This window comes from Podarcis muralis, chromosome 11 (assembly GCF_964188315.1).
Source record: "Podarcis muralis chromosome 11, rPodMur119.hap1.1, whole genome shotgun sequence".
Classification (NCBI taxonomy): domain Eukaryota; kingdom Metazoa; phylum Chordata; class Lepidosauria; order Squamata; family Lacertidae; genus Podarcis; species Podarcis muralis.
Genome location: NC_135665.1, coordinates 39,554,581 through 39,581,774, shown reverse-complemented (window position 1 = coordinate 39,581,774; position 27,194 = coordinate 39,554,581). Strand labels below are relative to the sequence as shown.

General features: G+C 41.5%; 2 protein-coding genes across 3 annotated transcripts; both read left to right on the top strand.

The window, feature by feature from the left end:
- Nucleotides 1–188: 188 nt before the first annotated feature.
- Nucleotides 189–17,020, top strand: SLC30A5 (solute carrier family 30 member 5). Its single transcript, XM_028748251.2, has 16 exons — nt 189–413; nt 2,682–2,804; nt 3,298–3,364; nt 5,362–5,447; nt 6,206–6,293; nt 6,676–6,763; nt 7,551–7,627; nt 8,648–8,818; nt 8,937–9,225; nt 10,077–10,285; nt 11,138–11,295; nt 12,118–12,247; nt 12,946–13,171; nt 13,436–13,662; nt 14,508–14,636; nt 16,131–17,020. Exons 1-16 carry the CDS (start codon nt 337–339, stop codon nt 16,299–16,301), a joined length of 2,316 nt encoding a protein of 771 aa, XP_028604084.1. The 5' UTR covers nt 189–336; the 3' UTR covers nt 16,302–17,020.
- A 3,328-nt stretch (nt 17,021–20,348) lies between these two features.
- On the top strand, nt 20,349–25,490 carry CCNB1 (cyclin B1). Of its 2 annotated transcripts, XM_028748941.2 has the most exons (9): nt 20,349–20,501; nt 21,033–21,185; nt 21,301–21,414; nt 22,647–22,829; nt 23,174–23,332; nt 23,736–23,972; nt 24,493–24,633; nt 24,986–25,096; nt 25,276–25,490. In XM_028748941.2, the coding sequence occupies exons 1-9, from the start codon at nt 20,481–20,483 to the stop codon at nt 25,378–25,380; spliced, it is 1,224 nt and encodes a 407-aa protein (XP_028604774.2). In that variant the 5' UTR covers nt 20,349–20,480; the 3' UTR covers nt 25,381–25,490. The 2 variants fall into 2 exon arrangements, with proteins under 2 accessions (XP_028604774.2, XP_028604775.2); XM_028748942.2 differs by lacking the exon at nt 24,493–24,633.
- Nucleotides 25,491–27,194: the final 1,704 nt, after the last annotated feature.

The following is a 27,194-nucleotide window of genomic DNA, read 5'->3' as shown; positions in this document are numbered from 1 at the left end:
GTGGCGCTGCACCGCACTCTTTAGAAACACTATGAGCCCTGGCTGGGCGAATCCATTTAGCCACCGGGAGGGGAGGGGGAGCGTAGTCGTTAAAGGCATCGCGCGTTTCCTTCACCCCCCCCCCCAAGGATCCGACGCTCTCCCGGACCAGCAGTTCCGGCGTCAAATGAGGACGTGGCTCTGCCGTTTCCCAGCCTCTTCCTCTTCCGCTGCGGGCCCAGGCCTGCCCGCGGGCCTTGCCTGTTGGCGGAGCCGGCCCTCAGCCCGCGGAGGATGAGGCAGCCCCGCGCGGGGAGCGAAGGCGGCGGCTGAGGAGGCTCGGCCCGAGAGCCGGCGATGGAGGAGAAATGCGGCGGCGGCGAGGTCCTGCCCGGAGGCGGGCGGCTGGGGCCCGTGGACGTGCCCAGCGCCCGGTAACGGCCTGCGCCGGGGGTGGAGCGGGCAGAGGGGCTCCCGCCTGAGGCAGGGCCTGGGGGGCTCGCGGGGGGGGCGCCCCCAAACTCACCCCGACAGGCGTGCTTAGGGGGCGCGGAGGGGGCGGCCAAGGGGCGGAGCATCCCGGGTTGAATGCCCGGCGCCTCCAGGGAGGGTCGAGAGGTGCCTCATCCTGGGCAGCCGCTGCCAGTCAGGGCGGACCATGCTGAGCTAAGATGGGCCTCTCGGTGTAAGGCAGCTTCCTATGCTCGGCCTGCTCTGCAGGGAAGGCTGGCGTAGGCTCAGAAGGAGCCGGGCATTGTCTTGAGCTATGCCTGGCCATCAGATTAGGGATCATAGCTGTCAAGGTTTCCCTTTTTTTAAGGGAAATTCCCTTATTCCGAATAGGATTCCTCGCAAGAAAAGGGGAAAGTTGACCTCTATGTTAGGGATGCTAGGTTGAAGGAGCACAGGACTTCCTATAACGGGTCAGCAAGTTTTTTCAGCCTGGGGCTGGTCCACCGTCCCTCAGACCATGTGGGGGGCCAGACTATATTTTGAAGAGGGGAAAAATGAACGAATTCCTGTGCCCCACAAATAACCCAGAGATGCATTTTAAATAAAAGCACACATTCTACTCCTGTAAAAACACCAGGCAGGCCCCACAAATAACCCAGAGATGCATTTTAAATAAAAGGACAAATTCTACTCATGTAAAAACACGCTTAATCCTGGACTGTCCGTGGGCCGGTTTGAGAAGGTGATTGGGCCGCATCTGGCCCCTGGGCCTTAGGTTGCCTACCCCTGTCCTATACTGTTGAATAAGTGCTCAAGGGCTCCTATTGTTATCAGAAAGAGAACAGTCACTTTGACCCGCTCAAACAATGAAGAATCTTGTGCTCCCGTCGAAGGCTTGCCAGCTTCTTAGGGCTTTGGTGAGTTGGAGTCCACGCCATCTGATGTAGTGCCTAATGGTAAATTGGGTCCTGGAAGTTTGTGCCCAAAGATACCTGTTTTGTCACAAGACTTGGTGTTCTTGCTGAAAGAAATGAACAAAGCTGCCCTTCTTTGGGATTTAAAACTTAGATAGTTATGTGGAATCGGGGAAACTCCTGAGATATGGTTAGATTTTTCCTCCTGTGTCCAATATTTTGACATGTCAAGCTGCGTCTCCCAGATTGCCTCTGTGGTAAAGGTATAAGAGCCACACACATGTCTCTCTTTTTGCATCTGGCTGGCTTAGTGACAGGTCCAAACCCAGAATGTGATCCTTTATCTAAACCTTGTGTTTAATAGGGAAAATCCCACATTGGACAGCTGCTGAGATTTTCCATTCTGTGTAGCTAGTTCTCCATTATATGCAACTCCCAGGACCCATTTAACACATTGTCAAACTCCTACACAGAAGTAACATGATTTCTGCAGGTAGATTGCAATATATAATTTTCCTGCTGGTATGCATATTTCACACAGCAGTATGTGCACAGCAAAGTGCATGTAGGTAGGATAGTCATCTGTGATGACTTGCAAGTGGGGATTGTGTGCGAGTTTGGTACCTTGTGAAGCAGCATGAAAGGTTCACAATCTCTGGATCTAGCTTCCCTATATAGGTTTCATCTGTTTAGTTCAGTTGCACAGGTGGCTGTTGGATAACTAGGCTCACTTGTTTGCTAAGGTTATCTTTTAGTAGACCAACCATGTTAAGTAAGCAGTATTTTGAGTTGCATAGAAGCATGCTTCTTCTTGTTCCATTCACACATTCCCAGACCCAGATTTCAAGTTCTATGGCGCATGCAGTGACTGGCAGGCTGGTTGCAGTGCCTCCTATCCCAGAAGTCATCTTGTTCTTTTAAATATTGGAGCACAGAAATCCATAGTGGTATAGCGTTTTGTGCTTCAAGCATATAACTGCATACATTTTGACATATCAACACTACAGCACTTGATAAACAATGTTGAGTTGAAATTTGCCCCAGGTGGACATAATCTATCTATTTCATAGTATTCCAGTATAAGGATGCTTTGAAGAGTAAACAGACACATCTAGGCCCCACAGTTTTGTTTTTGTTCAACCTTTTGTTTAGGCACAATTAGAGAGTTATCTGCCAGGGGCAAGTAAACATTATGGTCAAGAGTAAGTTGTGTTTATTGACATGGTGCTCTAAATGTTTGCTTTTTAGAATAATATAAATTGAATATATTTAAATTTTCATATCTAAATGCTTGCCAATATCTCATAGAACATTTTCCCCTTTTTTTCTCCCCAGCCTGACTAAATATATTGTGTTACTGTGCTTAACTAAGTTTTTGAAGGCTTTAGGATTGTTTGAATCTTATGACCTCCTGAAAGTAGTTCACCTTGTACAGTTTATCTTCATAGTGAAGCTTGGGTAAGTTGACTTTTGATTACAGCAACTTCTATTGAGATTAATTTTATATCTTTATTAATTTTATAACTTGCTTTTTTACTAATCATAGATTTACAGTTGATAATTTTTTATTATTGTTTATTGAATTTATATACCGCCCTATATCTGGAAGTATGTAGGTTCAGATGTGATGCCTTGTAGTCACCAAAGCAAACCCCTCTTGTCCTCATTTATTTTCACAGCTAACTAGTTGGTGTTCGTCTGCACCAATGTTTTCGCTGAACATAATTGGTACCAAACCACTGTTTAGAACCATGGTCAGAAGCATGTTTGCAAGCTGATTTGGACCAAACTAGTGGCTAAGAGCTCATTTTCTGTTTTGTAGGATTAAAATTCCAAATGTACTGATACTTAAAATAAGTATTTTAAAACACATAGCCAGTGTTGGTTTGAACACTTGCCTTCTATAAACTGTAATTACACTTGATTTAATGGAAATCCCAATTTTTCATAGGTCGGCATTTTTTATGATTTTATTTCAAAAACCATTTTCATCTGGAAAACCTGTCACCAGACATCAGGTGAGTATTCTAGATGTGGTTTATATATGTAGCTTGTTCTTCTAAAATGTAAACTTTAAGAACTAAAACTACTTTTCTCCTAATGAGAAACTTCTTGCTGCTCTGGGGCCACGGCCACATGGAAATGAATTAAAGTTGTGCAAGAGCATTAGTGTTTATTTCAGTGGAGCTTGCGTAGTAGTTCCTCAATGGATTGGTTCCCTATAGAACTTTTGAAAGTTGCATCCTATAGGGGAACTTTGTACTTTTATCAGCTTAGGTTTAATCATATTGGCCATTATCATTTCTTGGTATTCACATGGGATGGTGGAGTAGTTCTGCTTATTAAGGTACATTTTGCCAATTTGAAGAAATTTCAGCAGTTCTACAGTGGGCTCGTGTCCTTTGTCACTACAGTGGAACCTCTGTTGTCAAAGGTAATTCATTCCGGAAGACCATTCAACTTCCAAAATGTTTGACAACCAGGTGCAATTGCTGGTCAGCAAATTCCTTTTAAAAAATGGAGAAACGCGCCTCAGAAGCCATTAGACTTCCAAGGCGCGTTTGAAAACGGAAGCATTCATTTCCGGGTTGTTGGCGTTCGGGTTCCGAAGTGTTCTGCTTCCAAAGCATTCAACAACCGAGGTTCCACTGTATCAGATTTAAAAGGCTCCCTATAGCTGTCTGCCCACCTGTCAAATTTGGCCTTTGACTATCCTAATAAAATGTAGCCCACAGAGCAAGAAAGGTTCCCTACCCTTGATACAGTACAAGGAATTGTATTATTTGATACTTTATTTTGTGGGGAGTGGAAATACTTGTGCTATGTCAAAAAACTGCTGCTTCCCTGTGGCTGTATTAAATCAATCAAACTGTTCAAGAGATTTGTCATTATGATTTTTATCTGGACAATGCTCTTGGGAAGCTAAGAAAATATAGTATCTGGTATGTGTGTATCTGAACAGTATTTTAAAATTAAAGAATTACCAAGATTGTCAGTTTAAAGTTAATTTGGAGACTAGTTCCCTGCATTTCGAATACTTAAAGTGCCTGTGGTTTGAATAATTATATGGACATTAGGTTATATGTGGAAATTTGAAGATCTAGATACCATAGAAGAAAGGGAATGAATTTGTCAAATCTTATTGCAGTAGCTAATGGTACCCTATCTGCCATGTTACAGGCTGAAGTTGATAATGTCCTCATGAGTGCTGGGTTGCATAAAGCCCTACTTCTTTGTTCAGTTAAAGACTCCAAATAATAGCTCTCCAAGCAAGTGGCTTTTAGGACAAATTGACACACATGTTTGGGTTAAACAATGTGAGGATTTTCCCATAGAAGCCTTAGTTGAGGTTGCTACAAAACTATGGATCTGCTCTACTCTGTGTTGAAAGCATCCCACTCAACTGGTTGTCATAGATTGACTAGGAATTTCTGAATGAACTAGATGGAAGACTGTGCTTGATTCCCCTGTCAGCTCACTGCATTGCTATGCTGGATGTGAAGAGCAGCACTTTACCTCCTTAGCCACCTGCATAGAAGCTAAGCAGCCTGCTTTGGAAGGAATGAAGCATTCAGCCGCTTCTCTGCCATCCCACGGTCCATATCTGCTAGTTGCACAGGAAATGAGTTTCCTCTTACATGCCCAGCATTGAGGAGATTGGTGGCAGCTGAATGGACAGCCTGCTTTCTTTCTTTCCTTGCTAGGCATGCAGCAGGTGAATAAGTTCATCCAGCATAGAAATATGGTGTGGTGGTGGCTGAGGGAAAGAGCTGAGTTTCTGTGCTGGACATTCATGGGATGAAGCCCTTTCTTGTGCACCCAGCAAAGAAATCAAGTGGGTTGGCAGAGCAGGTGAGAAGTAGTCATTTCTAGCCTGCAGAATAGAGTTATGGTAATGATGCTTAGGTTGTTCATTTGACCTCATTTGAATTGTATATCCCAAGTAAAATCAGCAATTGAAATGTTAACTGGTAATGGTTATTTCTAATTATTGGGATTATGTTTTCTCTTGCAGTGGATCAAAATAGTTAAACATGCCGTCGTTGGCTGTGTAATTTCCCTCTTGTGGTTTTTTGGCCTCACCCTATGTGGACCTTTAAGGTAAATATATTCTTGTCATGGCACTTACTGTAGATATCTCAAATGACAACTTGTTTATTCACATAAAGAAGGGGTACAGAACTGGATCAGGCTAGCAGTCCAGATCCTTACCTTTTCTACCCCCTGCAGACCACCCCACCTGTCACCTGACATTCTGACATCAGTAACCCATTTTCACCTCTGGATTGAAATTAATTTCTGCGGGCACAAGCCCTGACAATTGGGCCTCAACAATCAACTGGCTGTCGTAGCTTCAAAGCACCTCTTCCCAAATGTAGAAATCATAGAAATTTCAGAATAATTCTGTTTCCATGGAGACCACAATGATGTTCTTGAGACTGGCCTTGTATGATCGTGGTTTGTATGATGCTTGGCAAGCCTATATTCAGATATTGTTGTAACCATTTGGTTAGTAGGAATCCAGGAAGTCATTCAGATGATTATAGCAATAAGAAACCACACAAAGCTCAAATAGCTTCACAGTGACTCTTCCTCTTTTTGTGTGATGACACTTAATCAACTATTTTTAGATAGGTGTGTAGCATTACTGAAATATTGGTGGTAATGATTTCTTGATATTCAGAAGTACACCATAATTTTTTTAAAAAAATATTACTACTAGATCTGCCACTGAAAATTAGAATTGTAGCTAAATGCATCTATTTAATTGCTTGTTCAGACTAAATTTTAACCCAATTCATGCATGTTAAAAAAATTACTGTTTGTCATAAATGAGATTTGTATCTCTTGTTCTGCAGAACTCTGTTGCTTTTTGAGCACAGCGATATTGTTGTCATTTCACTGCTAAGTGTACTGTTCACAAGTTCAGGAGGAGGACCAGCAAAGGTTAGCCATTATTTTGTGAAAATATCCCACATGTTTTGGAATATAAAAGAAGTGACCATAGCATTTGTCTAAAATTCATAAGAATATCTACCTAACTTCATGGAGTGTTTACAGTCTTGGTGAAAAAACCTTTTAAGACTATAATTAAGATTTATTATACCAGTAATTATTCTAATGAAGGTCAAAGAAATTCAAAGCACAGTATATTGTATTCAGCTTATCAAGATAACCTACATCAAGGCAGATTTAATTCTCCCTGTTCCCTGCCTCACCCCCCAATCCAGAGGTATATTGAATTAAATTTTATTGAAAGTTCTTGGCATATTTCTGTTTTCCTGCTTTCTTAATTAGCTTTTCTATTGCTGTTTTTTTTGTTTTCCAGACAAGAGGTGTGGCCTTTTTCATTATTGCTGTGATCTGTCTTTTGCTTTTTGATAATGATGACCTCATGGCTAAAATTGCAGAACATCGTATCCTTTCTGACCGTGTGTAAGGGATAAATGTGGGGAAATGATTGCTTGTACATAAGAGCATGAGCAAAGTTCTTATTATTGCAGGGTGATTTCATAGCTAAAAGCATCCTTGGAGCATGAACAGCACGTGAATAGCTCGTGCTGTCCCAAATGATTGGTCCACGTAACATAGCCTGATCGTCTGCGTTTTCTAGTGCGATGGCCCTTATCTGCTGGCTGAGAACAAGGTTGCATTCTTGTGGTTGTTACTTTTTCGAGTACGAGGCAGAACAAACGTTGGGCTGGAGGTAGAGAGGATGTATTTTTTGCTGTGCACAATAAAGGCTGGCTATTAGGCTCTTTGAATCCAACTTGGCGTGAGGCTGATTATTGATGTCGAGCAGGCCCTCGACAGATAAAATTATGTTCCAACTGCCCGATTTAATTTAGACACTGATTACTGCTAATGAAAAAATATTTTCTGGCATAATTTTGTGACTGTACTGCAAAATACCAGTTTTCTCTTTTGTGCAGTTTAAATTCCTGTGTATTCTTTCTAATTCTTAAGAGAGTATTTTCAAGAGAAGTGTCTTCTGTGAAATGTGTGTCATTCAATTTAGGTCACATGAATTCTTAACCTCCTATGCTTCCCTTCCTATAGTTATTAAGCTCTGTTTAATTTATTCAAGGAAGCAATTCACGAAGATGGAAGTGCTTTTCATACTTGTCTGCTCATATCTGCCTATGACTGAAAGGTAGGGGTAGGACTCCATTGCGGAATTTTCCTGACCTTTACTTTCTTTAGCTGAAGGACACCATGACAGTGCTCTGACACACTTACTTTACACAATCATCGCTTTCTTAGGAGTTGCCGATCATAAGGTAAATGCTGTTCATATGATGAACTGTTGAAAAAGTGCACAAAGTACATAATGTTAGTAGCCTGAATGGCAATAGTGCAGTTCTTAAATGTCTTCTGGTTCTGTTGCATTGCTTTGTTGATTCGTTTCAGCAGCAGTTTTCAGATACGTGCAACAGGTGTGCGTGTTTTATTTGTCGCTTAAAAGGTCATTTCAGTAACGGCATTCTGATCTTACTTGAGAACAATAACCATTTAAAAATAAGTAACGATTAAAATACACCATCAAGTTTGCAGTACGATAACATAACCTACTGGTGTGATTGTAGCTGCTGCTAACGCTCAGCACTTCATAAGCTGCCTGTTCTTCACCCTCAGTCTTTTTCCATGCACAGTTTATTTCAATCAAAATTCTGTCCATTGTTAAAAGGTTGTGGAGTTCCTAGAACCTTAGCATGCAGATATAAAGGCATCTTGTTATTTCCATTCCAGTATTGAAATACTTACTGGGATCTAACCATGGAGTCCATCTTGCACATTAAAATTGGTGCCCTAGTCAGAAAAAATAAATAGGAATGAGTTACTGAATTTTGTTACTTTTAAACTTTTGCAGAACAATCTTACTAACGTAGAGAAAATGAAACACATTTAATATAGAACAGCATAGAACACTTAAGGTAGCATGCAAATAGGTCCTGTTATAGACAATCACACACATTTTTAATTTAGCTTGCTCCAGTTTGCAGTAATTAACTATGTTTGTTTATCATAATAGACTAGAAGTTTTATTTAGAAAATATAAGCATGGATGCCATTGCAACAGTATAAGGATTAATTTTATTAACTGTGTTCCAGTATTGGAAGCTGCCAGTAATTTATGTGCCTGTTGAGAGACTAAGAATCCCCCATTCATAGAATTTCTGTGAACCAAATAAGGTGGCAGGAAAAGTAGTGTTTTCTGGGCCTTTCACAAATAATATTTAAAATAGATTTACAATGTGTGATTCTTAAGTATACTGATATTACTCTCCCTTCCTTTGCAGGGTGGAGTAATTTTGCTAGTGTTAGCATTATGCTGTAAAGTTGGTTTTCACACAGCTTCCCGAAAGCTCTCAGTAGATATTGGTGGAGCCAAACGCCTTCAAGCGCTGTCTCATCTTGTTTCTGTCCTCCTTTTGAGTCCCTGGGTGATTGTTTTATCTCTGACAACAGAGGTAAGTGGCATAACCGCTGACAAATGGCTTTCTGGCAACTAGATTTATAACCACAACTACTGTGAATGCAAACTTGTTTTTGCCGCCGGTATTGAATTTTTGCATCTTTTTATTGCAGAGTAAAGTAGAATCCTGGTCTTCTCTCATCATGCCCTTCATCACAGTTATCTTTTTTGTCGTGGTTTTGGACTTCTATGTAGAATCTGTGTGTTCCATCAAGATAGAAGTCTCAAAGTGTGCTCGTTATGGATCCTTTCTCATTTTCATTAGTGCTCTACTTCTTGGCAACTTTTGGACACATCCAATAACAGACCAGCTTCGAGCTATCAACAGACCAACACATCAGGAAACCACAGAGCATGTTATTTCTGGAGGAGTGGTAGTCAGTACCATTTTCTTCATTTTGTGTACGTATTGGTAACTTCAGAAGAATGGTGGCATGTGCTTAGGACTGTTTCATACTTGGATAGAAAGAAATTCAACACGCCTTGTTATCACAGAATGTGTGGTCTTAGCTTTTATTTGCATTATGATCTTCAGGGACAACTTATTTGATCCCTCACAAGTGTAGTGATACAATGGGAAATTGTTCCTCTGTTTCTTCTATATAGTTTGTATGTAGGCAGTTCTAAACTGATCATTGTCTTTTGCACTAGTACAAGTGTTTTAAAATTGGACTAGGTTTGTGGGTTGTCACTTCTCTCTTACTTAACTGCTTGTGGAAACATTGGTCAGCTTCTAAAAGGTACAGCCTTTCCATGAAAGCTTAAGGTAATGACCCCTGGCTTTACTTTTAGAGTTAGCTTTTTCTCTGCATTCCCTGAGCCCACCCCCTTTGGAAATTTCAGCTTTGGTTAATATGACCATAGGACTGAGGCTGCATCAAACCCAGATTAGGGGTCAGTTCATTTGGCCTTTACACCTGAGACTTTTCTCCCCCAACAAACAGGATGAATGAGCAATAGTTTTGCAAAAAATCTCTGCATTAAACACGCAAAGTATCATGGACCTTGAATTCTCTTGCCACATTCTGAGTGATTAGCGGGTGCATAAAATGTTCCAGTTCTTGTTTGTAGCTAAAATGCTTATGGGTTGTATACAATGAAGTTATACTGGGGGGTAAGTCCCATTGAAATCAATGAACCAAAGTTGGCCATATTCATTCCAATGGGTCTTCCTTGAGTAGGACTAACATTGGGTACAACCCTGCGTTACAGGACTGTTACAAAACGTAAACAAACATATGCTTTCTCTTCAGCTGCCAATATTCTCTCCTCCCCAACACGAAAAGGACAGAAAGGCACTCTGATAGGTTATTCTCCTGAGGGAATACCATTGTACAATTTTATGGGGGATGCCTTGCAACACAGCTCTCAGTCCTTACCTCGATTTATTAAAGAGTCGCTGAAACAAATTCTTGAGGAGTCTGACTCAAGGCAGATCTTCTATTTTCTGTGCCTCAATCTGGTAAGTTGGTTGTTTTTTTAATCCCTTTGAGGAAATTATTTCTGGTTTTGGTGAAGTGGGGGTAAACTTAAGTTTTAAGACCAGATAGAATGGACTCCCTTGGAAGGTGGTGGGCTCTCCTTCATTGGAAGTTTTAAAGCAGAGATTGTGTGGCCAACTGCCATAGATGCTTTAGTTGATATTCCTTCATTACAAGGAGGAGTGGGGAAGTGCCTGATTTCTGCATGCTTCCCTCTGCAAATGGCTGGCATCTTGACCCTGCCCTGGCTGTTCTCCAGGCCACTACTTTGTCACTAGCCCTGTTAAGGCATCTTTGTTCCCTTCGTAAACTTTTGATTTGTTGCATACGCCATTACTTTCAGTAATGAAAGAAATTTCAATAGATCATTAACTGGAACAGTAGCTCAGTTGGTTAGACCATCATGCTGATAACACCAAGGTCCAAGGTTTGAAACCCCACCACCCCCACCAAGGTGGGACAACTGCATATTCCTGCATTGCAGGAGGCTGGACTAGAATTAGATGATCCTCACTACAGTTCTGTGATTCTACTATTTTCAAAGTTCATTTCTAAGTTATTCAAAAAAGTTGATAACATTCTTTCATAAAAGGTAGAAGAAAATAAAGCATTTTTCCATGTCCTCGTTTTAACAGAAGCAGACATTTTAAGACTGCAATTTTCTACCTCATATTGTTACACTGAGTAGTGTGTGGAAGTTTTGATTTCCTCATGATATGTGAGTGGAGTTGCAAAAAGGGGAGTTTCAAAATATATCAGGCACATGCTTCTTCAATGAGTAGTTTTATGTATCATTTTCACAATGAAATCTCTGTTATTCACTTTTGTTCTAGGCTTTTACTTTTGTGGAATTATTTTATGGTGTGTGGACCAACAGCCTAGGTTTAATCTCAGATGGATTTCACATGCTTTTTGACTGTTCAGCTTTAGTTATGGGTCTGTTTGCAGCACTGATGACTAGATGGAAAGCAACTCGCATATTCTCCTATGGGTATGTATGTTGAACTAATTATAGAGACCTATTAATACTAGCTGAAATAGCACGAGATGTAGAAGGACTGTAGCTCAGTGACAGAGCAAGTGTTTTTTATGTAAAAGGTCCCAGGTTCAGTCGGTGACTTGCCCAGGTAGGGTTGGGAAAGGTGGTTGTCTGAAACCCTAGAAAAATGTTGCAGGTCAGTGTAGACAATTCAGAGCTAGGTGGCTCAATGGATTGGCTTGGTATAAGGTAGCATCCAATATTAATGAAGGTTTGTGGGGGATTATGTTGGGAAAACGAGCTTTCCAGGTTAAACTACCTCAGTCATATATTAGTCTAATCAAACACTTCTCACAACAAGGCAATTATTTGGCTACTGTGAAATTGATTTTGTATACATTTGTATTTATTTATTTTCCATTCCAAAGTTTTGAGGGGGAAATGTCAAATGGAAAAACATAAAAATCTTCCCATTTAACCATCCCTTTTATCCCAGAAAATCAGAACTGCTTAGTATTACTTCCTGAAGAGTCTTGTCTCTCTTTCTCATACATATCTTTCTGAGAAACATAGCAGCCTGACAAAAAAATGTCACTTTCATGTTACACATTAGCAATTTGTGTAATAGAGAAAGCCTGGAAGTCAAGCAAAGTCATATACATCAGACTAATTGACTTCATTGATTGAATAATCACGGGTTTTCTGGCAAAATAGTTCAGGGTTTAGCATAATTCAGAACGCCACAATTATTAGACTACTTTGGAATTGTTTTTATATGTCTTTTCTTTTTTCCCATTCCAAATGATTTTTTATTCCTCACTTTCTTAATTCCAGGTTTGGCCGTGTAGAAATTCTCTCTGGGTTTATTAATGGCCTTTTTCTCATGGTAATAGCTTTCTTTGTCTTCATCGAGTCTGTGGCCAGGCTGGTTGATCCTCCAGACATTGATACCAATATGCTGACTGTGAGTTTATAACCTAATTTTCTGTTAATACTTGATTTATTGCTCTTAAACATTCTAATCTGTATGGTAGGAACAAAAAAAGTTTTAATCCCTCAAACATTGCTCTGGTACACCGGCTCTGTTCATTTCACATATGTTTCCATAAGATTGCAGTGCTTATGAGAGGCAATAATTTATACTTGGCTGGAAATTCTTATCCTTAACAGTCATAACCCTTTTCCTCCAGGGCAAAGGCTATAGCCACTGTTTAGGAGGATGCTCTCATCTTCACTTCTCTGCTAAAGTACAAATAGATTAACTACATCCTTGTTTTCTGAAAAAGGTCTTAATATTGTACATGCTTGCAACTGATCAGTTACATGGAGCCAGCACAGATGCAATGCTTCTGAACTGGGCCACATAATTCCACCCTCTTACTCCTATTTATCTCTCCTCTTCCCCCCACCCCCCACCCCCGCTTCCCACCTCTCCCCCCAAGCCAGGGTAGAGAACCTGTGGTCCTCCAGATGTTGTTGTACTTTAACTCCCATCACCCCTGACCATTGGGCAATGCTGACTGGAGCTGATGGGAATTTGAATCCAGCATCTGGAAGGCCACCCCTGCTTTATACTGTATGTGTTTGTCGTCCCCCCCCCCCCCCTTGGCACAGTTTAAAGGAGTAAACAGTTTAAAGATTCTCTGTCTCTCCCTCATGCAGCCTGTCTCTGTTGGAGGATTGCTAGTAAACCTTGTTGGTATCTGTGCCTTTAGCCACGCCCACTCCCATGGGCCTTCTCGGGGAGGATGCCATGCACACGACCACAGCCATTCCCACCATGGACACGGCCATAGCCACAGCCATTCCCATAGTGACCATGGGCACAGTCATAATCACGGACACTCGCATGGGGCACTGGGAGGTGGCATGAATGCCAACATGAGAGGTAAGTGGGGGGACAGTAAGGTGGTTGGGTTTGGGGGGTTTTTTTTGCAAATTTATGGGGGAAGGGGGACAGTACTGAAAGGGAAGTTGTAATAAGGTTGTTTGGTTTTTAAAGATTTCATAATAGAATGGTCAATTTAAAGGATCCAATACGATGATAGGAGTACGTTGGCATGTTGTGCTATTCCAATGCATGCTCACTGTAAATGTCTGTTTAACTGCCGAATTATGTATTAATGATCTGGGAAATTTTTGTTTGTTTCAGGAGTATTTCTGCATGTCTTGGCAGACACCCTTGGCAGCGTTGGCGTGATCATATCCACAATACTCATTCAGCAGTTTGGCTGGTTGATAGCCGATCCCCTTTGCTCCCTCTTTATTGCTACATTGATTTTTCTCAGTGTGATCCCACTCATAAAAGATGCCTGTCAGGTACTCTTGTTGAGGCTGCCACTAGAGCATGAGAAAGATCTGCACATGGCTTTGGAAAAGGTTAGAATTTACTGCCCCTTGGGGGGTTTTTTCTTCACATTCGCTCATGTGTCATGAGAATTTCTGAAGGACGTTTTAAGTACTCCTTATTGTCAACCACATAACATCCTTTTGGAAAGGGCCTTGTTTTTAGGTTTGTTCACTTTCAATCAGCAACCTTTGCAAAACTACAGAGTTCAGGTTACTTCCCCCCGCCCAAAAAACAGTACAGTTTATTCTACCACTTATGTCAGAAGCTGCTACTCAGACTAAGAATATCTCTCTCTCTCTCTCTATATATATATATATAATATTTTTATTAATTTTCACAAAGACAAAATCATTGCATTAAAGAAAAAACAAAACATATTTAAAACAACTATGTAAACAATCAATTTTAAATCCACATTCTGGGATTACTTGAATCCCCCGATTTCCCTCCACTCCCTCCCCTGGTTCCTTTGTACTATTTTCATTTATGCATGTCTATAAAATCTTTATCTCTAATTACCTCCAAGTTTACACATTGTATATAACATTACAAGTGTTTTTTTTATTGTTTTTTTTTTTAAATCCTGCTAATGTATTACCGGTAACTTGCAGACTAAGAATCTTCTAGGGCGTTCAGATGCACTGAGGAGAATAGTGTGCAATTTAAAGAGTATAGAATTTAAAGCATTACACTATCTTTGAAATAAGGCTTGCATTCACAAATATGTGCTGATATTTTAATACAATGATTCTTTATTATATAACTGTGATTTAGTGAAAACCAGGTACCGAGAGAGCGGTAACATTGAACAGTCAAAAAAATACTATTACAAGTTCTGCATATGTATAGAAATGTTTTTTGGTTTTTTTTACAGATCCAGAAAATTGATGGTGTCATATCCTATAGGGATCCTCATTTTTGGTGTCATTCTGCTAATGTTGTGGCAGGCACTATACACGTGCAAGTAATGTCAGAAGTGATGGAGCAGAGAATTATACAGCAGGTAACTTTGTGTGTTCGCGCTTCGCCCACCAAGGCCTACAGGACTAGTTCATGCTATCAAATTTCTCCACACAGTTATGTATGTGGGCACCTGGCAGCGTAAACTAGATGGTATATTATGAGCTGACAGCCACCTCTGTAATAGCGACTGCTGGATACTGCTCATGGTGCTCTGTAGATTTTTCTGCTCTTACACTTTCTGTGAGATTCCATATTACTTCAGCTGGGCAGGTGTTTTGGCAAACTGGGGCCTCATTTCTTCACCATCTCTGCAGCATGTTCCAGCAGCGAAGGTGTGAAGTGGTGCTTTTCCACCCGCTTCTGGTTGTTTATTAATTTAAACAGTTTATACACCTCTTAACAACAGTTTCTGCATTGTTTGCAGTAAGGTTACAGAGATAAAATCAGATGTCAAAGAGATAAACAACTACCTGACATTTAGGAGACATCTGAAGGCAGCCCTGTTCAGGGAAGTTTTTAATGTGTGACATTTTAATGTATTTTTAATCTTTGTTGGAAGCCGCCCAGAGTGGCTGGGGAAACCCAGCCAGGTGGGCGGGGTACAAATAAAAAATTGTTGTTATTATTATTATGCTTGCTGAATATTTTTTTTTAAAAAAAAGCATATTCACCAAGTTCCTGAACATCCAACAAGGTGGAAGCAGGGTGCTCTCTGACCTCAGCTGGGAGTTCTGCACAATACTGAATGCATAGCTCCTGGTGGATGCAATGGGGGACCGTTAACAGTGACTGCCCTGAGGACCTCAGTGATGTGTGCCAACTACAGCCATTTTTGGACATGGGTCACTTGGCCATGGAGATTCTTGCATTCATGACTCCAAGACATAGAGCGATATGCACTGTGTGTCTGGAAGCCCCAGCTACTGCAAAACGCTGCAGCTAACTATTGGTGGAAACAACTTACTGCATCCTTGTCTTTACCAGGCTGTATTAGTCTCTGGGGCAGACACCTTTTTTAGAAGCATCGCAACACATGTATATTTTGAATGGCCTGGGATTTCAATAAATGGTGGGGAAATTGAAAACAAACTTCAGTTTTTGTTCTGTATTCTTCAGAAGAAGTTGCAGTAAGAGCACACCGAGCCTCCAAGACAGACAAACTATAAATAGACCCATGTCTGGGGTGGAATAGTGTGTTCTAGTCCTCATCCCTGCGTCTTCTATGCTTATCATTGCATAACTGCAAAAGATACTTTCCATCATAGTTTGTAGACCTGGTCCTGCACCATGCTCTCTCCAGTATCCATTTTTTCTCTTTTGTTGTGCTTGGAAATAATAGATTCTAGGTAGTCATTTGATCTCAATAGGACTCGCATGCAATCTTATTGGTTCATGCAACTCTTTGTGGAGAATAGGACGTAAATCTCTAATGCAAAGTGATACCACTTCTCCTTTGTGCAGCAAGATTGTCTTGCTTAGAGCTCCAAAGAAACATTTGCTGAAGATGTGATGCTCATATTTTTATTTTGTTCAGGTTTCAGCAATTCTTAAGGATGCTGGAGTTAATAATTTAACTGTCCAAGTGGAAAAAGAAGCCTATTTTCAGCATATGTCTGGCCTCAGTACAGGATTTCAAGATGTCCTTGCGATGACAAAACAAATGGAATCCATGAAATACTACAAAGATGGCACTTACATCATGTAACCGGAAGCTGAATCTGTAGGGTTCACTGTCTGTATTTCATCAGGTGAATTTGCACATAAATGTACAGAAACAAATGCCGTATATATTTGGATTTTTAGAAAATGTTACATACCTTTAAAAATAAGATCAAGAGATTTAAGAAGAGGTGGGATAAGTAGAACATATGCTGTATATGTGGAAATACTGGCAATGTAAAAATACTGTTATTTGGTGTCTATTAAAGAAATTTTGCTATGTGATTGTGGATGAGCACAATTATATTGCACATTTCCCCCCAAAATGAATATCAAGCATTTCTCTACCATCTCAAGCCTAAAGAAAATAATTTTAGGTTGCAACAGAAATAGCCAGACTCCAAAAAATGGCATCTTCAGAGTTATTTTGCTGCTGTATGTGTATGTGTATCTACACATTTTTAAAATGGGTTTTTCAAAGTTCATTAGATACAAATGAATATGTACAATTTTATATACCAGTTCTGTATATAATCCTATTTTCTAAGCACAGCTTTGTTAAATAAGGAAAAATAGATTCTACCAATTAAAAATTGTCACTCAGCTGAGCTAATTTTTTAAAGAAGAAAAGTTATTTTAACAATTAGTCAGGGGTATAAAATACATTCTTTGTTCTTGCACTCCTATGTTTCTGTTCAGTGGGAAAGTTGAATAACTAATTGGAAATTTGAACCACTATGTAAAATAAACATTTTATAATTTTTATATATTTCTAGTGACATATTATTGATTACACCATAAAACTTGACTTATGGGATAGAAAGATGTCCCGGTTATGGGACAATTTAGTTCTGTACTACCCTGCTATGAGTTTCTTCTTAACTGGCCTAGTCTGTAGTTACTGATTTATTGTAAACATGGAGATTGTTCCTGCTTTGTGCCTCCTCTCTAGCCAGCAGGAGTAACAAACCACAATCTCTGGCATAGCAATTTAAAAAGCACATGTCCCAATACCAACCATTGGTAGACCATGCTTCTCATATCCCAGCAGTGTAAGAACTGTCAATTTATTCCTACTCTCTACTCCTGTTCATTAACTATTACTGACAGTTACAGAAAAAAATGGGATTGACTTTTACAGGGATTCAGTGTTCCCTAAAACCATTATCAGTCAGAGAGGTAGGATCCAGTGAAAGCAATGAAATCCTTTATTTTCTGTTGCAACAGAGTCCTGCCCCCCCCCCCTTGCAAGGAGGTGAAGCCCCTTTAAAGACTTTTGAAATTGCCCTACCTAGGCAGTCTGGCCGCTCTTTTGAGATGCTTTAGTTTTTGGATCCAATTCCCAGGCATACCCTATTCATGTACAAAATATGCCCTCAAGACAGAATATGTAGGATTTGTAAGTGAAAAGAACTTCTCCAAGATAATTCCTTCTGCAGACAAAATCTTTGGGGTCATTAAGACTCAATGTGACTTCAGGATTGTTCTGTACTATTTCGGACATGTGGCTTGAATGTGTGTTTACCATGTGCATTTATGAATATTTATTCTATATTTGAGACACTAGAATTTTTATAACAATTCCATAAGAGTACCCCTCTTTACATGCCAAGACTTCTAAACATCCACAGGAGACTCTAAATTCATGAGACTAGATTGTCATTGCAGTTCTTCAGCAAGACTTGTTTATTTGCTAATTCTGTCTTTAATAATGCTTTTCACCAGTTTCTTGGAGCAGACCTTAACCTTGTACTTTTCTGGATCCACCTAGATACTTTTTTAAAGATTGGTGTCGCATTGATTACTTTTCAGTTCTCTGGTATGGAGGCTGATCTTAGGGACAAGTTACCGTACATATTTTTGTTAGAAAATCAGCAATTTCACATTTGAGCTATTCAGTAACTCTTGGATGGATACTATTTGGACCTGGTAATATATATATTTGTTTTGTTTTTAATTCAATAGCCCAGGGCTTCCTTTGGAGGAAGTTTCTGATATAAAAATAAATACATAATGCCTAGGACTTCATCTCTTGTCAGCACTAGTTAGTTCAGGCATAGTGATTCTGTAGTGAAGAGAGATGCAAAGATTTATCTGCAGTTTTCCTCCTTTAGTATATATTTGATTCCCTTCTACAGACAGATAAATCAAGAAACCTTTTTTTTGCACCCCTTATAGTCTGCTGCGTTTCTTTTGCCAAAATTTGTGCTCCTTTTTTATTTCCATTTGGACAAGACTTCCATTTTCTGAAGGAAGCCGCCTTCTAGTAGCTTCCTAGACTTTGCTTGTTTACCACACTGGCATCCTCTTGGCCTTGAACTATGTTGTATATTCTGACTAAATTTATATTATTGTGGTTTGGAAACCCCCAAGTATTCAGGAGAGATTTGGGACTATTGACTTTTATCAGTCTTTTGGGGAAGCTTCCTCTTTGGAAGTGAAACGTGGAACCGTTGGACTTTTTGGGTAATTGCCCACTTCTGCACATGTAGAATTCTTCTGTGGTTGCTGTTCTCAGTTCATTCAACATCACACCTAATACCAGGAGCACCACTTAAGATTATGTTCAGTGTTGCTGACCCTCCCCTCACTTCCATGAGCAAACTATTCTAGGGCCTGGTCATTTTGGATATCTAGAAATTTTACCTCTTTGTGATAGGATCACACTTATTTGGTACATGTGAGGGTAACTGAAAATACAGGTTGCTGCAACATTTCCTGCTTGATTTCATTTTCCATCATCATCACCAGCACACAAGAGTACTCCCCCCTCCTGTGCTTTCCGCCAATTAGTATCCAGAAACATATGGATCATGAAGGTAGTAACAATTTTTAAAAATCGGTAGGGGAAAAACCCTAAAATGGGACAGACTGAGTATGCTCAGTGGCTGTGACATGCTGACTGAGTTCCTTGGAGGAAGTTACATAAATGTAACCAGGATTCTATAATACAGCTGTTGCCCCAAATACTTTATACAGTGGTACCACGGGTTAAGAACTTAATTCGTTCTGGAGGTCTGTTCTTAACCTGAAACTGTTCTTAACCTGAAGCACCACTTTAGCTAATGGGGCCTTCCGCTGCCGCCGCGCTGCCAGAGCACGATTTCTGTTCTCATCCTGAAGCAAAGTTCTTAACCCAAGGTACTATTTTTGGGTTAGCGGAGTCTGTAACCTGAAGCGACTGTAACCTGAAGCATCTGTAACCCGAGGTACCACTGTAATACTTGAGACTGTTCAGTTTTGGGGAGGAAAGAAAATTGTTAACAGCATTTATATAGCCCTTTTAAGTGTTTGATGCACTACAGATGCAGTATATTGATGTAATTCTTACAATAATCCTGCAATGTAGGTTACTGTCCCCATATTGCAGTGTTAGGGTAGGGGCTGAGGCAAAGATGCTAATGCTTGTTTAAGGCTACCCACTGAATTCATGGCAGAGGTGAGCCAGAGACCTCAGCCTATCCTCGTTTTTCCTCTACGCTTGCCTAGTCCTAAGGGATTTATTCCTTATCCTTTTCAACGCTTGTATGACAAACAAAGATTCCATCAGCGTACATTTCCCAGCATAGGGTAGGGAAAACCTGCGGCTGATGCATTCCTTCCTATGGTGACGCTATTAAAATTACAAGTGGGTCTGGAAAGCCGTTGTAGTCCAAAACATTCGTGTGCAAATGCGCTCGGCTTTACCCAACTTATTTTTGTAAAAAAAATATATATGGACCAATGGGAGTTCAAAATCCGGCGCACGTAAGCAAGCGGGAGAGGTCGCGCAACTCAGAAACACAGACCCACAAGGAGAACTATAATAGTTTGGATTGATTTCTTGATATCCGGGAGGTACTTTTCTAGATGAGAAGCCAACGGCTCCACCTATTTAATTCCCCTTCGTCCACCAGCTGAGCTCCCAAACCGAAAGCTAGCCATCCTTTCCACGTGACCTTCCGCATCTTCTCGCCACGCCCCCCTTTTCGAACGCCCGGAGAAGTCATCCTCCTTGTAGCCGTGGAAACGCATTCAGGGTGTAACGCCGCCCGGCCAATGGGAAGCGGCGGACGCCGAGAGAGGCAGCCAATGAGCGCAGCCTGGTGCGAGTTTTAAACTTGCGGCGGTAGGTGGGGCGGCCGTCGGACTCGTGCGCAGCAGGAATCGGCCGCTGAGAGTTTGCTGGGAGCAGAGGCGACTGGTTCGGATTAACATCTCGTGTTGCGCGGAGCGAGTCTGGATCATGGCTTTGCGGGTCACCCGGGTAGGAAAGGGGCTTTTGGAGGGGGGGAATTTTGTTGTTTTTCAGGCTTCCTGCTGCGCCCTCTTTTTTGCAGGAGGTGGCAAACTTAAGGCTGCAGTCCTATGCAGGCGTATAAATGGGGCTTACTCCCGAGGAAACGTGCATAAGCTTCTGTTTCACAGGAAGTAAGGGGCGGTGGTGCTAGTAGCTGCTAATTGCCATTTGAAAAACGGAATTATACTGCTGTGTCGAGTTTTTTCTGCCTACCAGAATTAGTGAACCGGTTCCCAGACCCATTTTTTTTGGGGGGGGGCGGGTTGGGCGTTGCCCTGGCTTGTTGAGTTTTACCAGTTGTGAATTGGCTAAGGCTTCTCCTTAATTAGTACTGTGTCTCATCAAAATTGATAGGAGGAGGGCTTTAAGGTAGGGAAGCTTGTAAGGTTCAGAACTCTTATTCCTTCCCATCCTAGCTTTATCATAAAGCTGTGCAAATGCTTCCTTGTGTTTGTGAAACAGAGAGGTACTTAAACGGGGTCTTCCTCCTTCCTGCAGAACACAAAGATCAATGCAGAGAACAAAATCAAGGCTGTAATGGCAACCAAGCGGGGAGGCGATGGTGCCAGACCCGGCTTGAGGCCTAGGACTGCCTTGGGGGACATTGGCAACAAGGCATGTGAAGCAAAAGCCAAGGCTGTAATGAAAAAGGTAAGTGTCTCCTTCCCTCCCTCCCCCCCCCCCTTCCACGTAGAGCTTAACATTGGGAACTATCAGGGCTACTGCAATGATTCCTCCCTCTACCCACTTCTATTCCCTCACCCAGGAAATACTGAAACCTGCCATTTTGGACAAAGTTACAACTCAAAAAGTCCCAAGACCTACTGAACAGCCAAATGAATCTGCGAAGGAAGAAAGACCCATCCTTGAACCCGTTAAGGTATCAAATGACTTGCAAATGATAGCCCTAGCTTTATGGTTGGGTGGGGCATGGGGGTGAAGGATTATGAATAACATTTTTGCTATATATGTTGCACATATATGCTATATAAGTATGTGTTGTCTCTTGATATTGAAACAGCTATTTTTGAGCATTCATTAGCTACCCTTAGCAATAATTGGCACTCTGCATACTGAGGCTTGGGTTTTAGCACCTGGGTGGGCTACATTGTCAAACTTAAGGCTGTCTGAACAATGTACCTTAACGGCAAACAACTTTCTTCCAGGGCTTGCAAAGTGTGTGTTCAGTGGTCTCCAAAACACCACTGGGTATTTCCTGCTGCCAAATTAATACTGATTTTCTCTTAAGAAAATCAACTCTGTGAATATAGTATTGTGGATTCCCCCCCTAGATGCAGAAACGTGAGACAAACCATGTCTATTACAATGGGCTTTTGAATCTTTAGCTGCAATCCCTTTGGTTGTAAGTCCAATACTCAATCCAGTATCTGACTTAAGGTGGATATTTGAATCCTTAGCACTTGCTTCTGACCTTCCACACTACTACTACTACTACTACTACTGTTCTTCCTGCAACCTGGGTATGGACTACTGGATCCCTTGATGCTTCTATGCCCATTAGCATCATGATTACGCCTGGGTCAGTAACACACAAGTAGCTCTGCATCCCATGCAATGCTCTTATACAAAATATTGGATCAGGAGTCTGGCATTTCCCTTCTGGTCAGCATTTGTAGGCCATATGGGCAGAGCAACAAATGAGAAATTTACCTTTGCACTATAGCGTGGCTTACACACACACTCCTCCCCAGACAACAGGCAAAATAGTTCTAGGACACATTCCAGCCAGACAAAAACACTTGAGCAAATCAGGGCCTTTAAGACGTGTGACCTGGGGAAATTCTAAAGACCAATAGGCCACATTTGGCCTCTAGGCCTGAGATTCCCCTAACCCTGACATGGATGCAGCAGAGACCTGCAGTTGACTTGTAAATGGGCAGTTATACAGAGACCACATATACCTTTTGCCTACCAATCTATAGAGAGTGGTCAGAGGACTCATGATGCAGCCACCTTGCTGAAGCTAAACAGGTCTGAGTCCTGAATTAGGAGCCCAGTTGCAGTCCCATGTATGCTGCCATGAGTTCCACAATCCAAGGAGACATGTAGTGTTATAGCTCAGATATTAATAAGAAAACCTCTCTTCAACAGTTGGAGTCTCCATCCCCCAGCCCAATGGAGACTTCTGGTTGTGCACCAGCAGAGGAAATACTGTGCCAGGCCTTTTCAGATGTTCTGCTTGAAGTGAAAGACATTGATACAGATGATGCTTCAGATCCAAACCTTTGCAGCGAATATGTGAAGGATATCTACAACTACCTGAGAGATCTTGAGGTTGGTTCAAGTAGCTAAGGCAAGCCTGATGCATGCCTCTGGAAACTGAGGTTTCTTCCAAGTCTAAGTTAACTAGGAAATGTCACTACTTAAGTTTGTGCACAGCAGGTGCCCCCCCCCCCCCAAATGACAGCAGCAGCTAGGGGTCTTGCTCTTTGTGTGCCCTTGCTGTGCTTGCAAAATATCAATGGAATCCAAACTCAGTTTATAAAATTGGGGGCAAGGAACTTGCTAGTTCAAAAGCAATGAATGGTGGCAACACGTCAGCTTCAGCTGCAACAAGGCTTCCTTTCTTTTCGTTTGTGCGGGTAAACATGATTTGACATCTGTTGTTTTCTTCACAGGCTCAGCAGTCAGTGAGACCAAACTACTTGGCAGGCCAGGAAATTACTGGGAACATGCGGGCAGTCCTAATTGACTGGCTTGTGCAGGTCCAGATGAAATTCAAACTCCTGCAAGAGACGATGTACATGACTGTTGCCATTATTGATCGCTTTATGCAGGTAAGAGCAGCATGGCAACACTTTTCTTTTTTGGCCTGTTTGCAGCTGTCTTTCCTTAAGAATCTGCAGGGACACAGAAGGCAGAGGGGCTTAGCTGCATTGTATGGAGGCAATACATTGCACTACAGTGTTTCCCACGCCCATGTATGAATTTGATCATACGTGGAACAATGCACTTTCCTTTTATATTGAAAGCTGCATGCTTGGTAGATGCACATACTACACAGCTCTCCCAGGGTAGCTAGACTGGTGATGGCTTATCAGTTCAGGAAGTTGACCATTGAACTTGCAGTGGAACAAGTGCATAAATATTCCTTGCTGAAGAGTGTGTCCGCTTTGGGAGTAAGTGGTCTTCCCCAATATTGTTATTAGCCAGTTTGGCTAACGGTTGTTTCTATTGCAGAACAACAAAGTTCATAAGAGGATGCTGCAGCTGGTTGGTGTAACAGCCATGTTCGTTGCCAGCAAATACGAAGAAATGTACCCTCCAGAAATCGGCGACTTTGCCTTTGTGACAGATAACACCTACACCAACGTGCAGATTAGGCAAATGGAGATGAAGATCCTGAGATCACTGGACTTCAATCTTGGTCGTCCTCTTCCACTGCATTTCCTACGGAGGGCATCAAAAATTGGAGAGGTAATGCTGTTTAAGGGGATGCCAATCTCACTAGGTCACAGTATGACACTCCTGAGTCAAATATGTGTGTAGGATGATCAAACTTGGAATCCTAAAATGGTTCCTTTTGGCGTGAGGAGGTGTATCCAGTATCCTACCAGTAGGCCAGCCTTCTCCAACCTGGTTCCAAGTGGGTGAGTCCCATTGGCTGCAGCCAGCATGACAGTTGGGAGTTGGGCCAAAACAACTGAAAGACACAAACTTGGGGAAAGCAGAAATGGCTATCACTACTTTTATGAGCATTTGTGGTTCAAAATGGAGCCTGGCAAATTTAAAATTGGCCATGGAGTTGGGTTGTTTTGTCCTGAAAAAGCTGTAAAAAGCTCAACATCTTGCTTTGTCTTAACTGTGTGTAGCTGTGAAGGCACAACCTTTTGATTCAGTTCTTCAGATAGGCAGAAATGTCATGCAAGGCAGAGTCTTCCTTGTTGATCTTCAGGGTTCATTGGCGATAAATACTATCTTACCCTAACTATTCCAGGCCGATGTACAGCAACACACACTTGCAAAATACCTGATGGAGCTCTCACTGGTGGATTATGACATGGCACACTACCCTCCCTCTCAAATTGCTGCTGCGGCCTTTTGCCTATCTACTAAAATACTTGAAGAGGGAGAATGGGTAAGTAACTGAGCCCAGACATAGCCTTAAATTTGTAAGGTTAAAAAGACTTCGCTTTTCACCTCCACTAAATACCAAAAATGACTTTGGGTATTTGTTTCCATGACTTTCATTCCCATGTGTGAGCTAGAATTGCTAGAGCAGAGTGGCTTGGAGAATCAGCTGTGACCCAGGAAGATCTGCCTCAAAACTTGCCTCTGCTACAAAGCCTCTAGGTAGCCTTAAGCATGCCGTTATGTGTGCCAGGGTCCCTAGATCAAGTGCAGAGGAGGTTCATAGGGCATTCTGAGCTCTGCCATGACCTTCAAGTGTTACTCAGAAGGATTTCTAATGCTTAACTTCTTGCTCTTAGACAACAGCTCTACAACACTACATGCAATATACCGAGACTGATCTTATTCCTGTTATGCAGCATATGGCAAAGAATGTGATGTTGGTAAACAGAGGCAATGCAAAGCATCTGGTAAGCAAAAACCATACCACTGTGTGTCTGGTTACATGTAAGTCCTAACTTGCTACTAAATGAGGTTTATAGCTAGGTCAGTGTGATTAAAGGTGTGCTTTGGTTATGCTAATATGTAGTGATATGGTTGACTCTACAATGGTGCAAAAATTATTAACTGTTGATCAATCTCTCCACAGACGGTCAAGAACAAATATGCCACCAGCAAGCATGCCAAGATCAGCACCCTTCCAGCATTGAACTCTGCAGTCATAAAGGATCTGGCTAAACCATTCTCGAAATAAACCTAATTTAACTGTTGGACAAAGTTGACACCGTGTGTTGCTACTTAAGTGTGTGTATATTATAAATATAGTGGTTATAAAAGTTTTAATAAACTTCTTTTTTACTTTAACCTCCTTGTCATGGTCTAATTGAAATTCCTGAATTGCAGATTAGCTAGTGAGATTCACAAAGGCAGCCTATAATTTTAAATAAGCTATAAATCTTTGGCTTCTCAGTATGAAGATGGTTGTATGTTCTTTAGCACAATGGAGAATACATGAGCAAACTTTACTAAAGAGCAGCTGACTGGCAAAACATTATAAAAGTATGCTTTGGGGAAACCAATTTGGCTAGACTTTTAGGTTGCCTCTTAGTCTGCAGAAAAAGTAAGTTGTAAGAGCAACTTCTAACAGTCAAGAACTCTTCCTGTTCTGTTAAAGTCTATTTTATTGCTGTCCTGTAGCCACTCTTGTTAGGATGGCCAAGCTGCTGTTTGGACACAAGTGGAAATCAAATGTAATCACAGGTACATGGAACATAAAATGAGCCATGACTACTTGATGCGTAGATCAGTCTCTGATACCTGGAATGTAGGGCCTTCCTTCCCTCCTATTAGTGTAGTTTTTAAACTTCAGTATTTGTTGCAGCAGCAATTCTGAAGGAAACAGAACACACTTTTAAATTAACATTGTTTTAGCTAATGCAAAAAAAGGGCTATAGAAAAATTATAGCTGTCAGCTCAGGCCTTACAAATTGGGTTTTCTGGAGAGGACAGGTGAGATATACCGTACTTTTTATTATTTGAATTTATAATTAATTGCTTGGGGTGTTTCATACTGTAGCTTCCAGAGTCTGGTGAAAGTTTAATAAAACTCGATTGGGGAAGGTTAGCCTGAAGCTAGTCAACTTTAGTAGGTTCTGCCACTTTAAAAGTACCAAGCCATGCTGAAAAGGATGGGAAATGGCTGCCTATCTGAATTGGTGCAATCATTTTGAGTGACTTCAATTTATCTGAGCCAGGTGCAACTTGTGCTATTCCTGCAGCTGGGTGTGGTGGGAGGAAAAATATTCTGATGTTCACAGCAACTCAAGCATGCTAGTAAGGATTCATGGTCACAAATATGCAAGGTCTTGGGAAGAGCACTACTGCAATTACACTGCTGGACTGGAAATATTTCCAGTTCAATCAGGCAAAAGGGAGGGTATGGCACACAGGAACTTGTTTAAAAGCAAGATAGCTGCAGCTGTTGTTAAAGCCAACCAATGTAATGACTACAATGAACATGGTCACCTATGATATAGGTCAGTCTTCGCAGATGCTATGGTATAGTAAGCTCTAGTAAGCCCATTCTGCTTCTGTTTAAATCCTACTAAGTAACTGGCTGTTTCTCATGAGGTGGCCAAAGTACCGTATTTTTCCCTCTATAACACGCAGATTTTTTCTCCTAAAAAGGAAGGGGAAATGTCTGTGCGTGTTATAGAGCGAATGTGTGGTCCCTGGAGCCAAAAAATCAAGCAAAAGTCAAATCGCGAGTCACGGAGAAGGGAAACCTGAAAAGAGGAAGTGGCAGCTTTCCTGCATTCTGCCTCAGGGTCTTACTGCCCACCCTTCTCTGTTTCGTTGCTGTGATTGCTGAAACGGAACAAAGAGCAGGGAAAGCCCCTCCCCTCCAGGCAAGCAGAGTGTCCTTCTTTCTAATTCCTCTCTGTGCTCCGGTGCTGCTGGGGGAGAGGGAGAGAGAGTGGGGGAGGGAGGGGGGAGGGAGGGAGAGAGAGAGATGGCTGGCTTGGGGGGGAACTTTTGCCTTTCTTTCCTCCCACCGGTTAAATCCCT

What these genes read in the sequence shown, in the direction of transcription:
- SLC30A5 (XM_028748251.2), top strand. Translation starts at nt 337, where the DNA reads ATGGAGGAGAAATGCGGCGGCGGCGAGGTCCTGCCCGGAGGCGGGCGG. An exon ending in CAGGAGGAGGACCAGCAAAG is followed by an intron (nt 6,294 to 6,675) that starts GTTAGCCATTAT and finishes TTTGTTTTCCAG; the next exon opens with ACAAGAGGTGTGGCCTTTTT. An exon ending in TGCACATGGCTTTGGAAAAG is followed by an intron (nt 13,663 to 14,507) that starts GTTAGAATTTAC and finishes TTTTTTTTACAG; the next exon opens with ATCCAGAAAATTGATGGTGT.
- CCNB1 (XM_028748941.2), top strand. Translation starts at nt 20,481, where the DNA reads ATGGCTTTGCGGGTCACCCGG. An exon ending in CCAAGGCTGTAATGAAAAAG is followed by an intron (nt 21,186 to 21,300) that starts GTAAGTGTCTCC and finishes TCCCTCACCCAG; the next exon opens with GAAATACTGAAACCTGCCAT. An exon ending in GGGCATCAAAAATTGGAGAG is followed by an intron (nt 23,973 to 24,492) that starts GTAATGCTGTTT and finishes TAACTATTCCAG; the next exon opens with GCCGATGTACAGCAACACAC.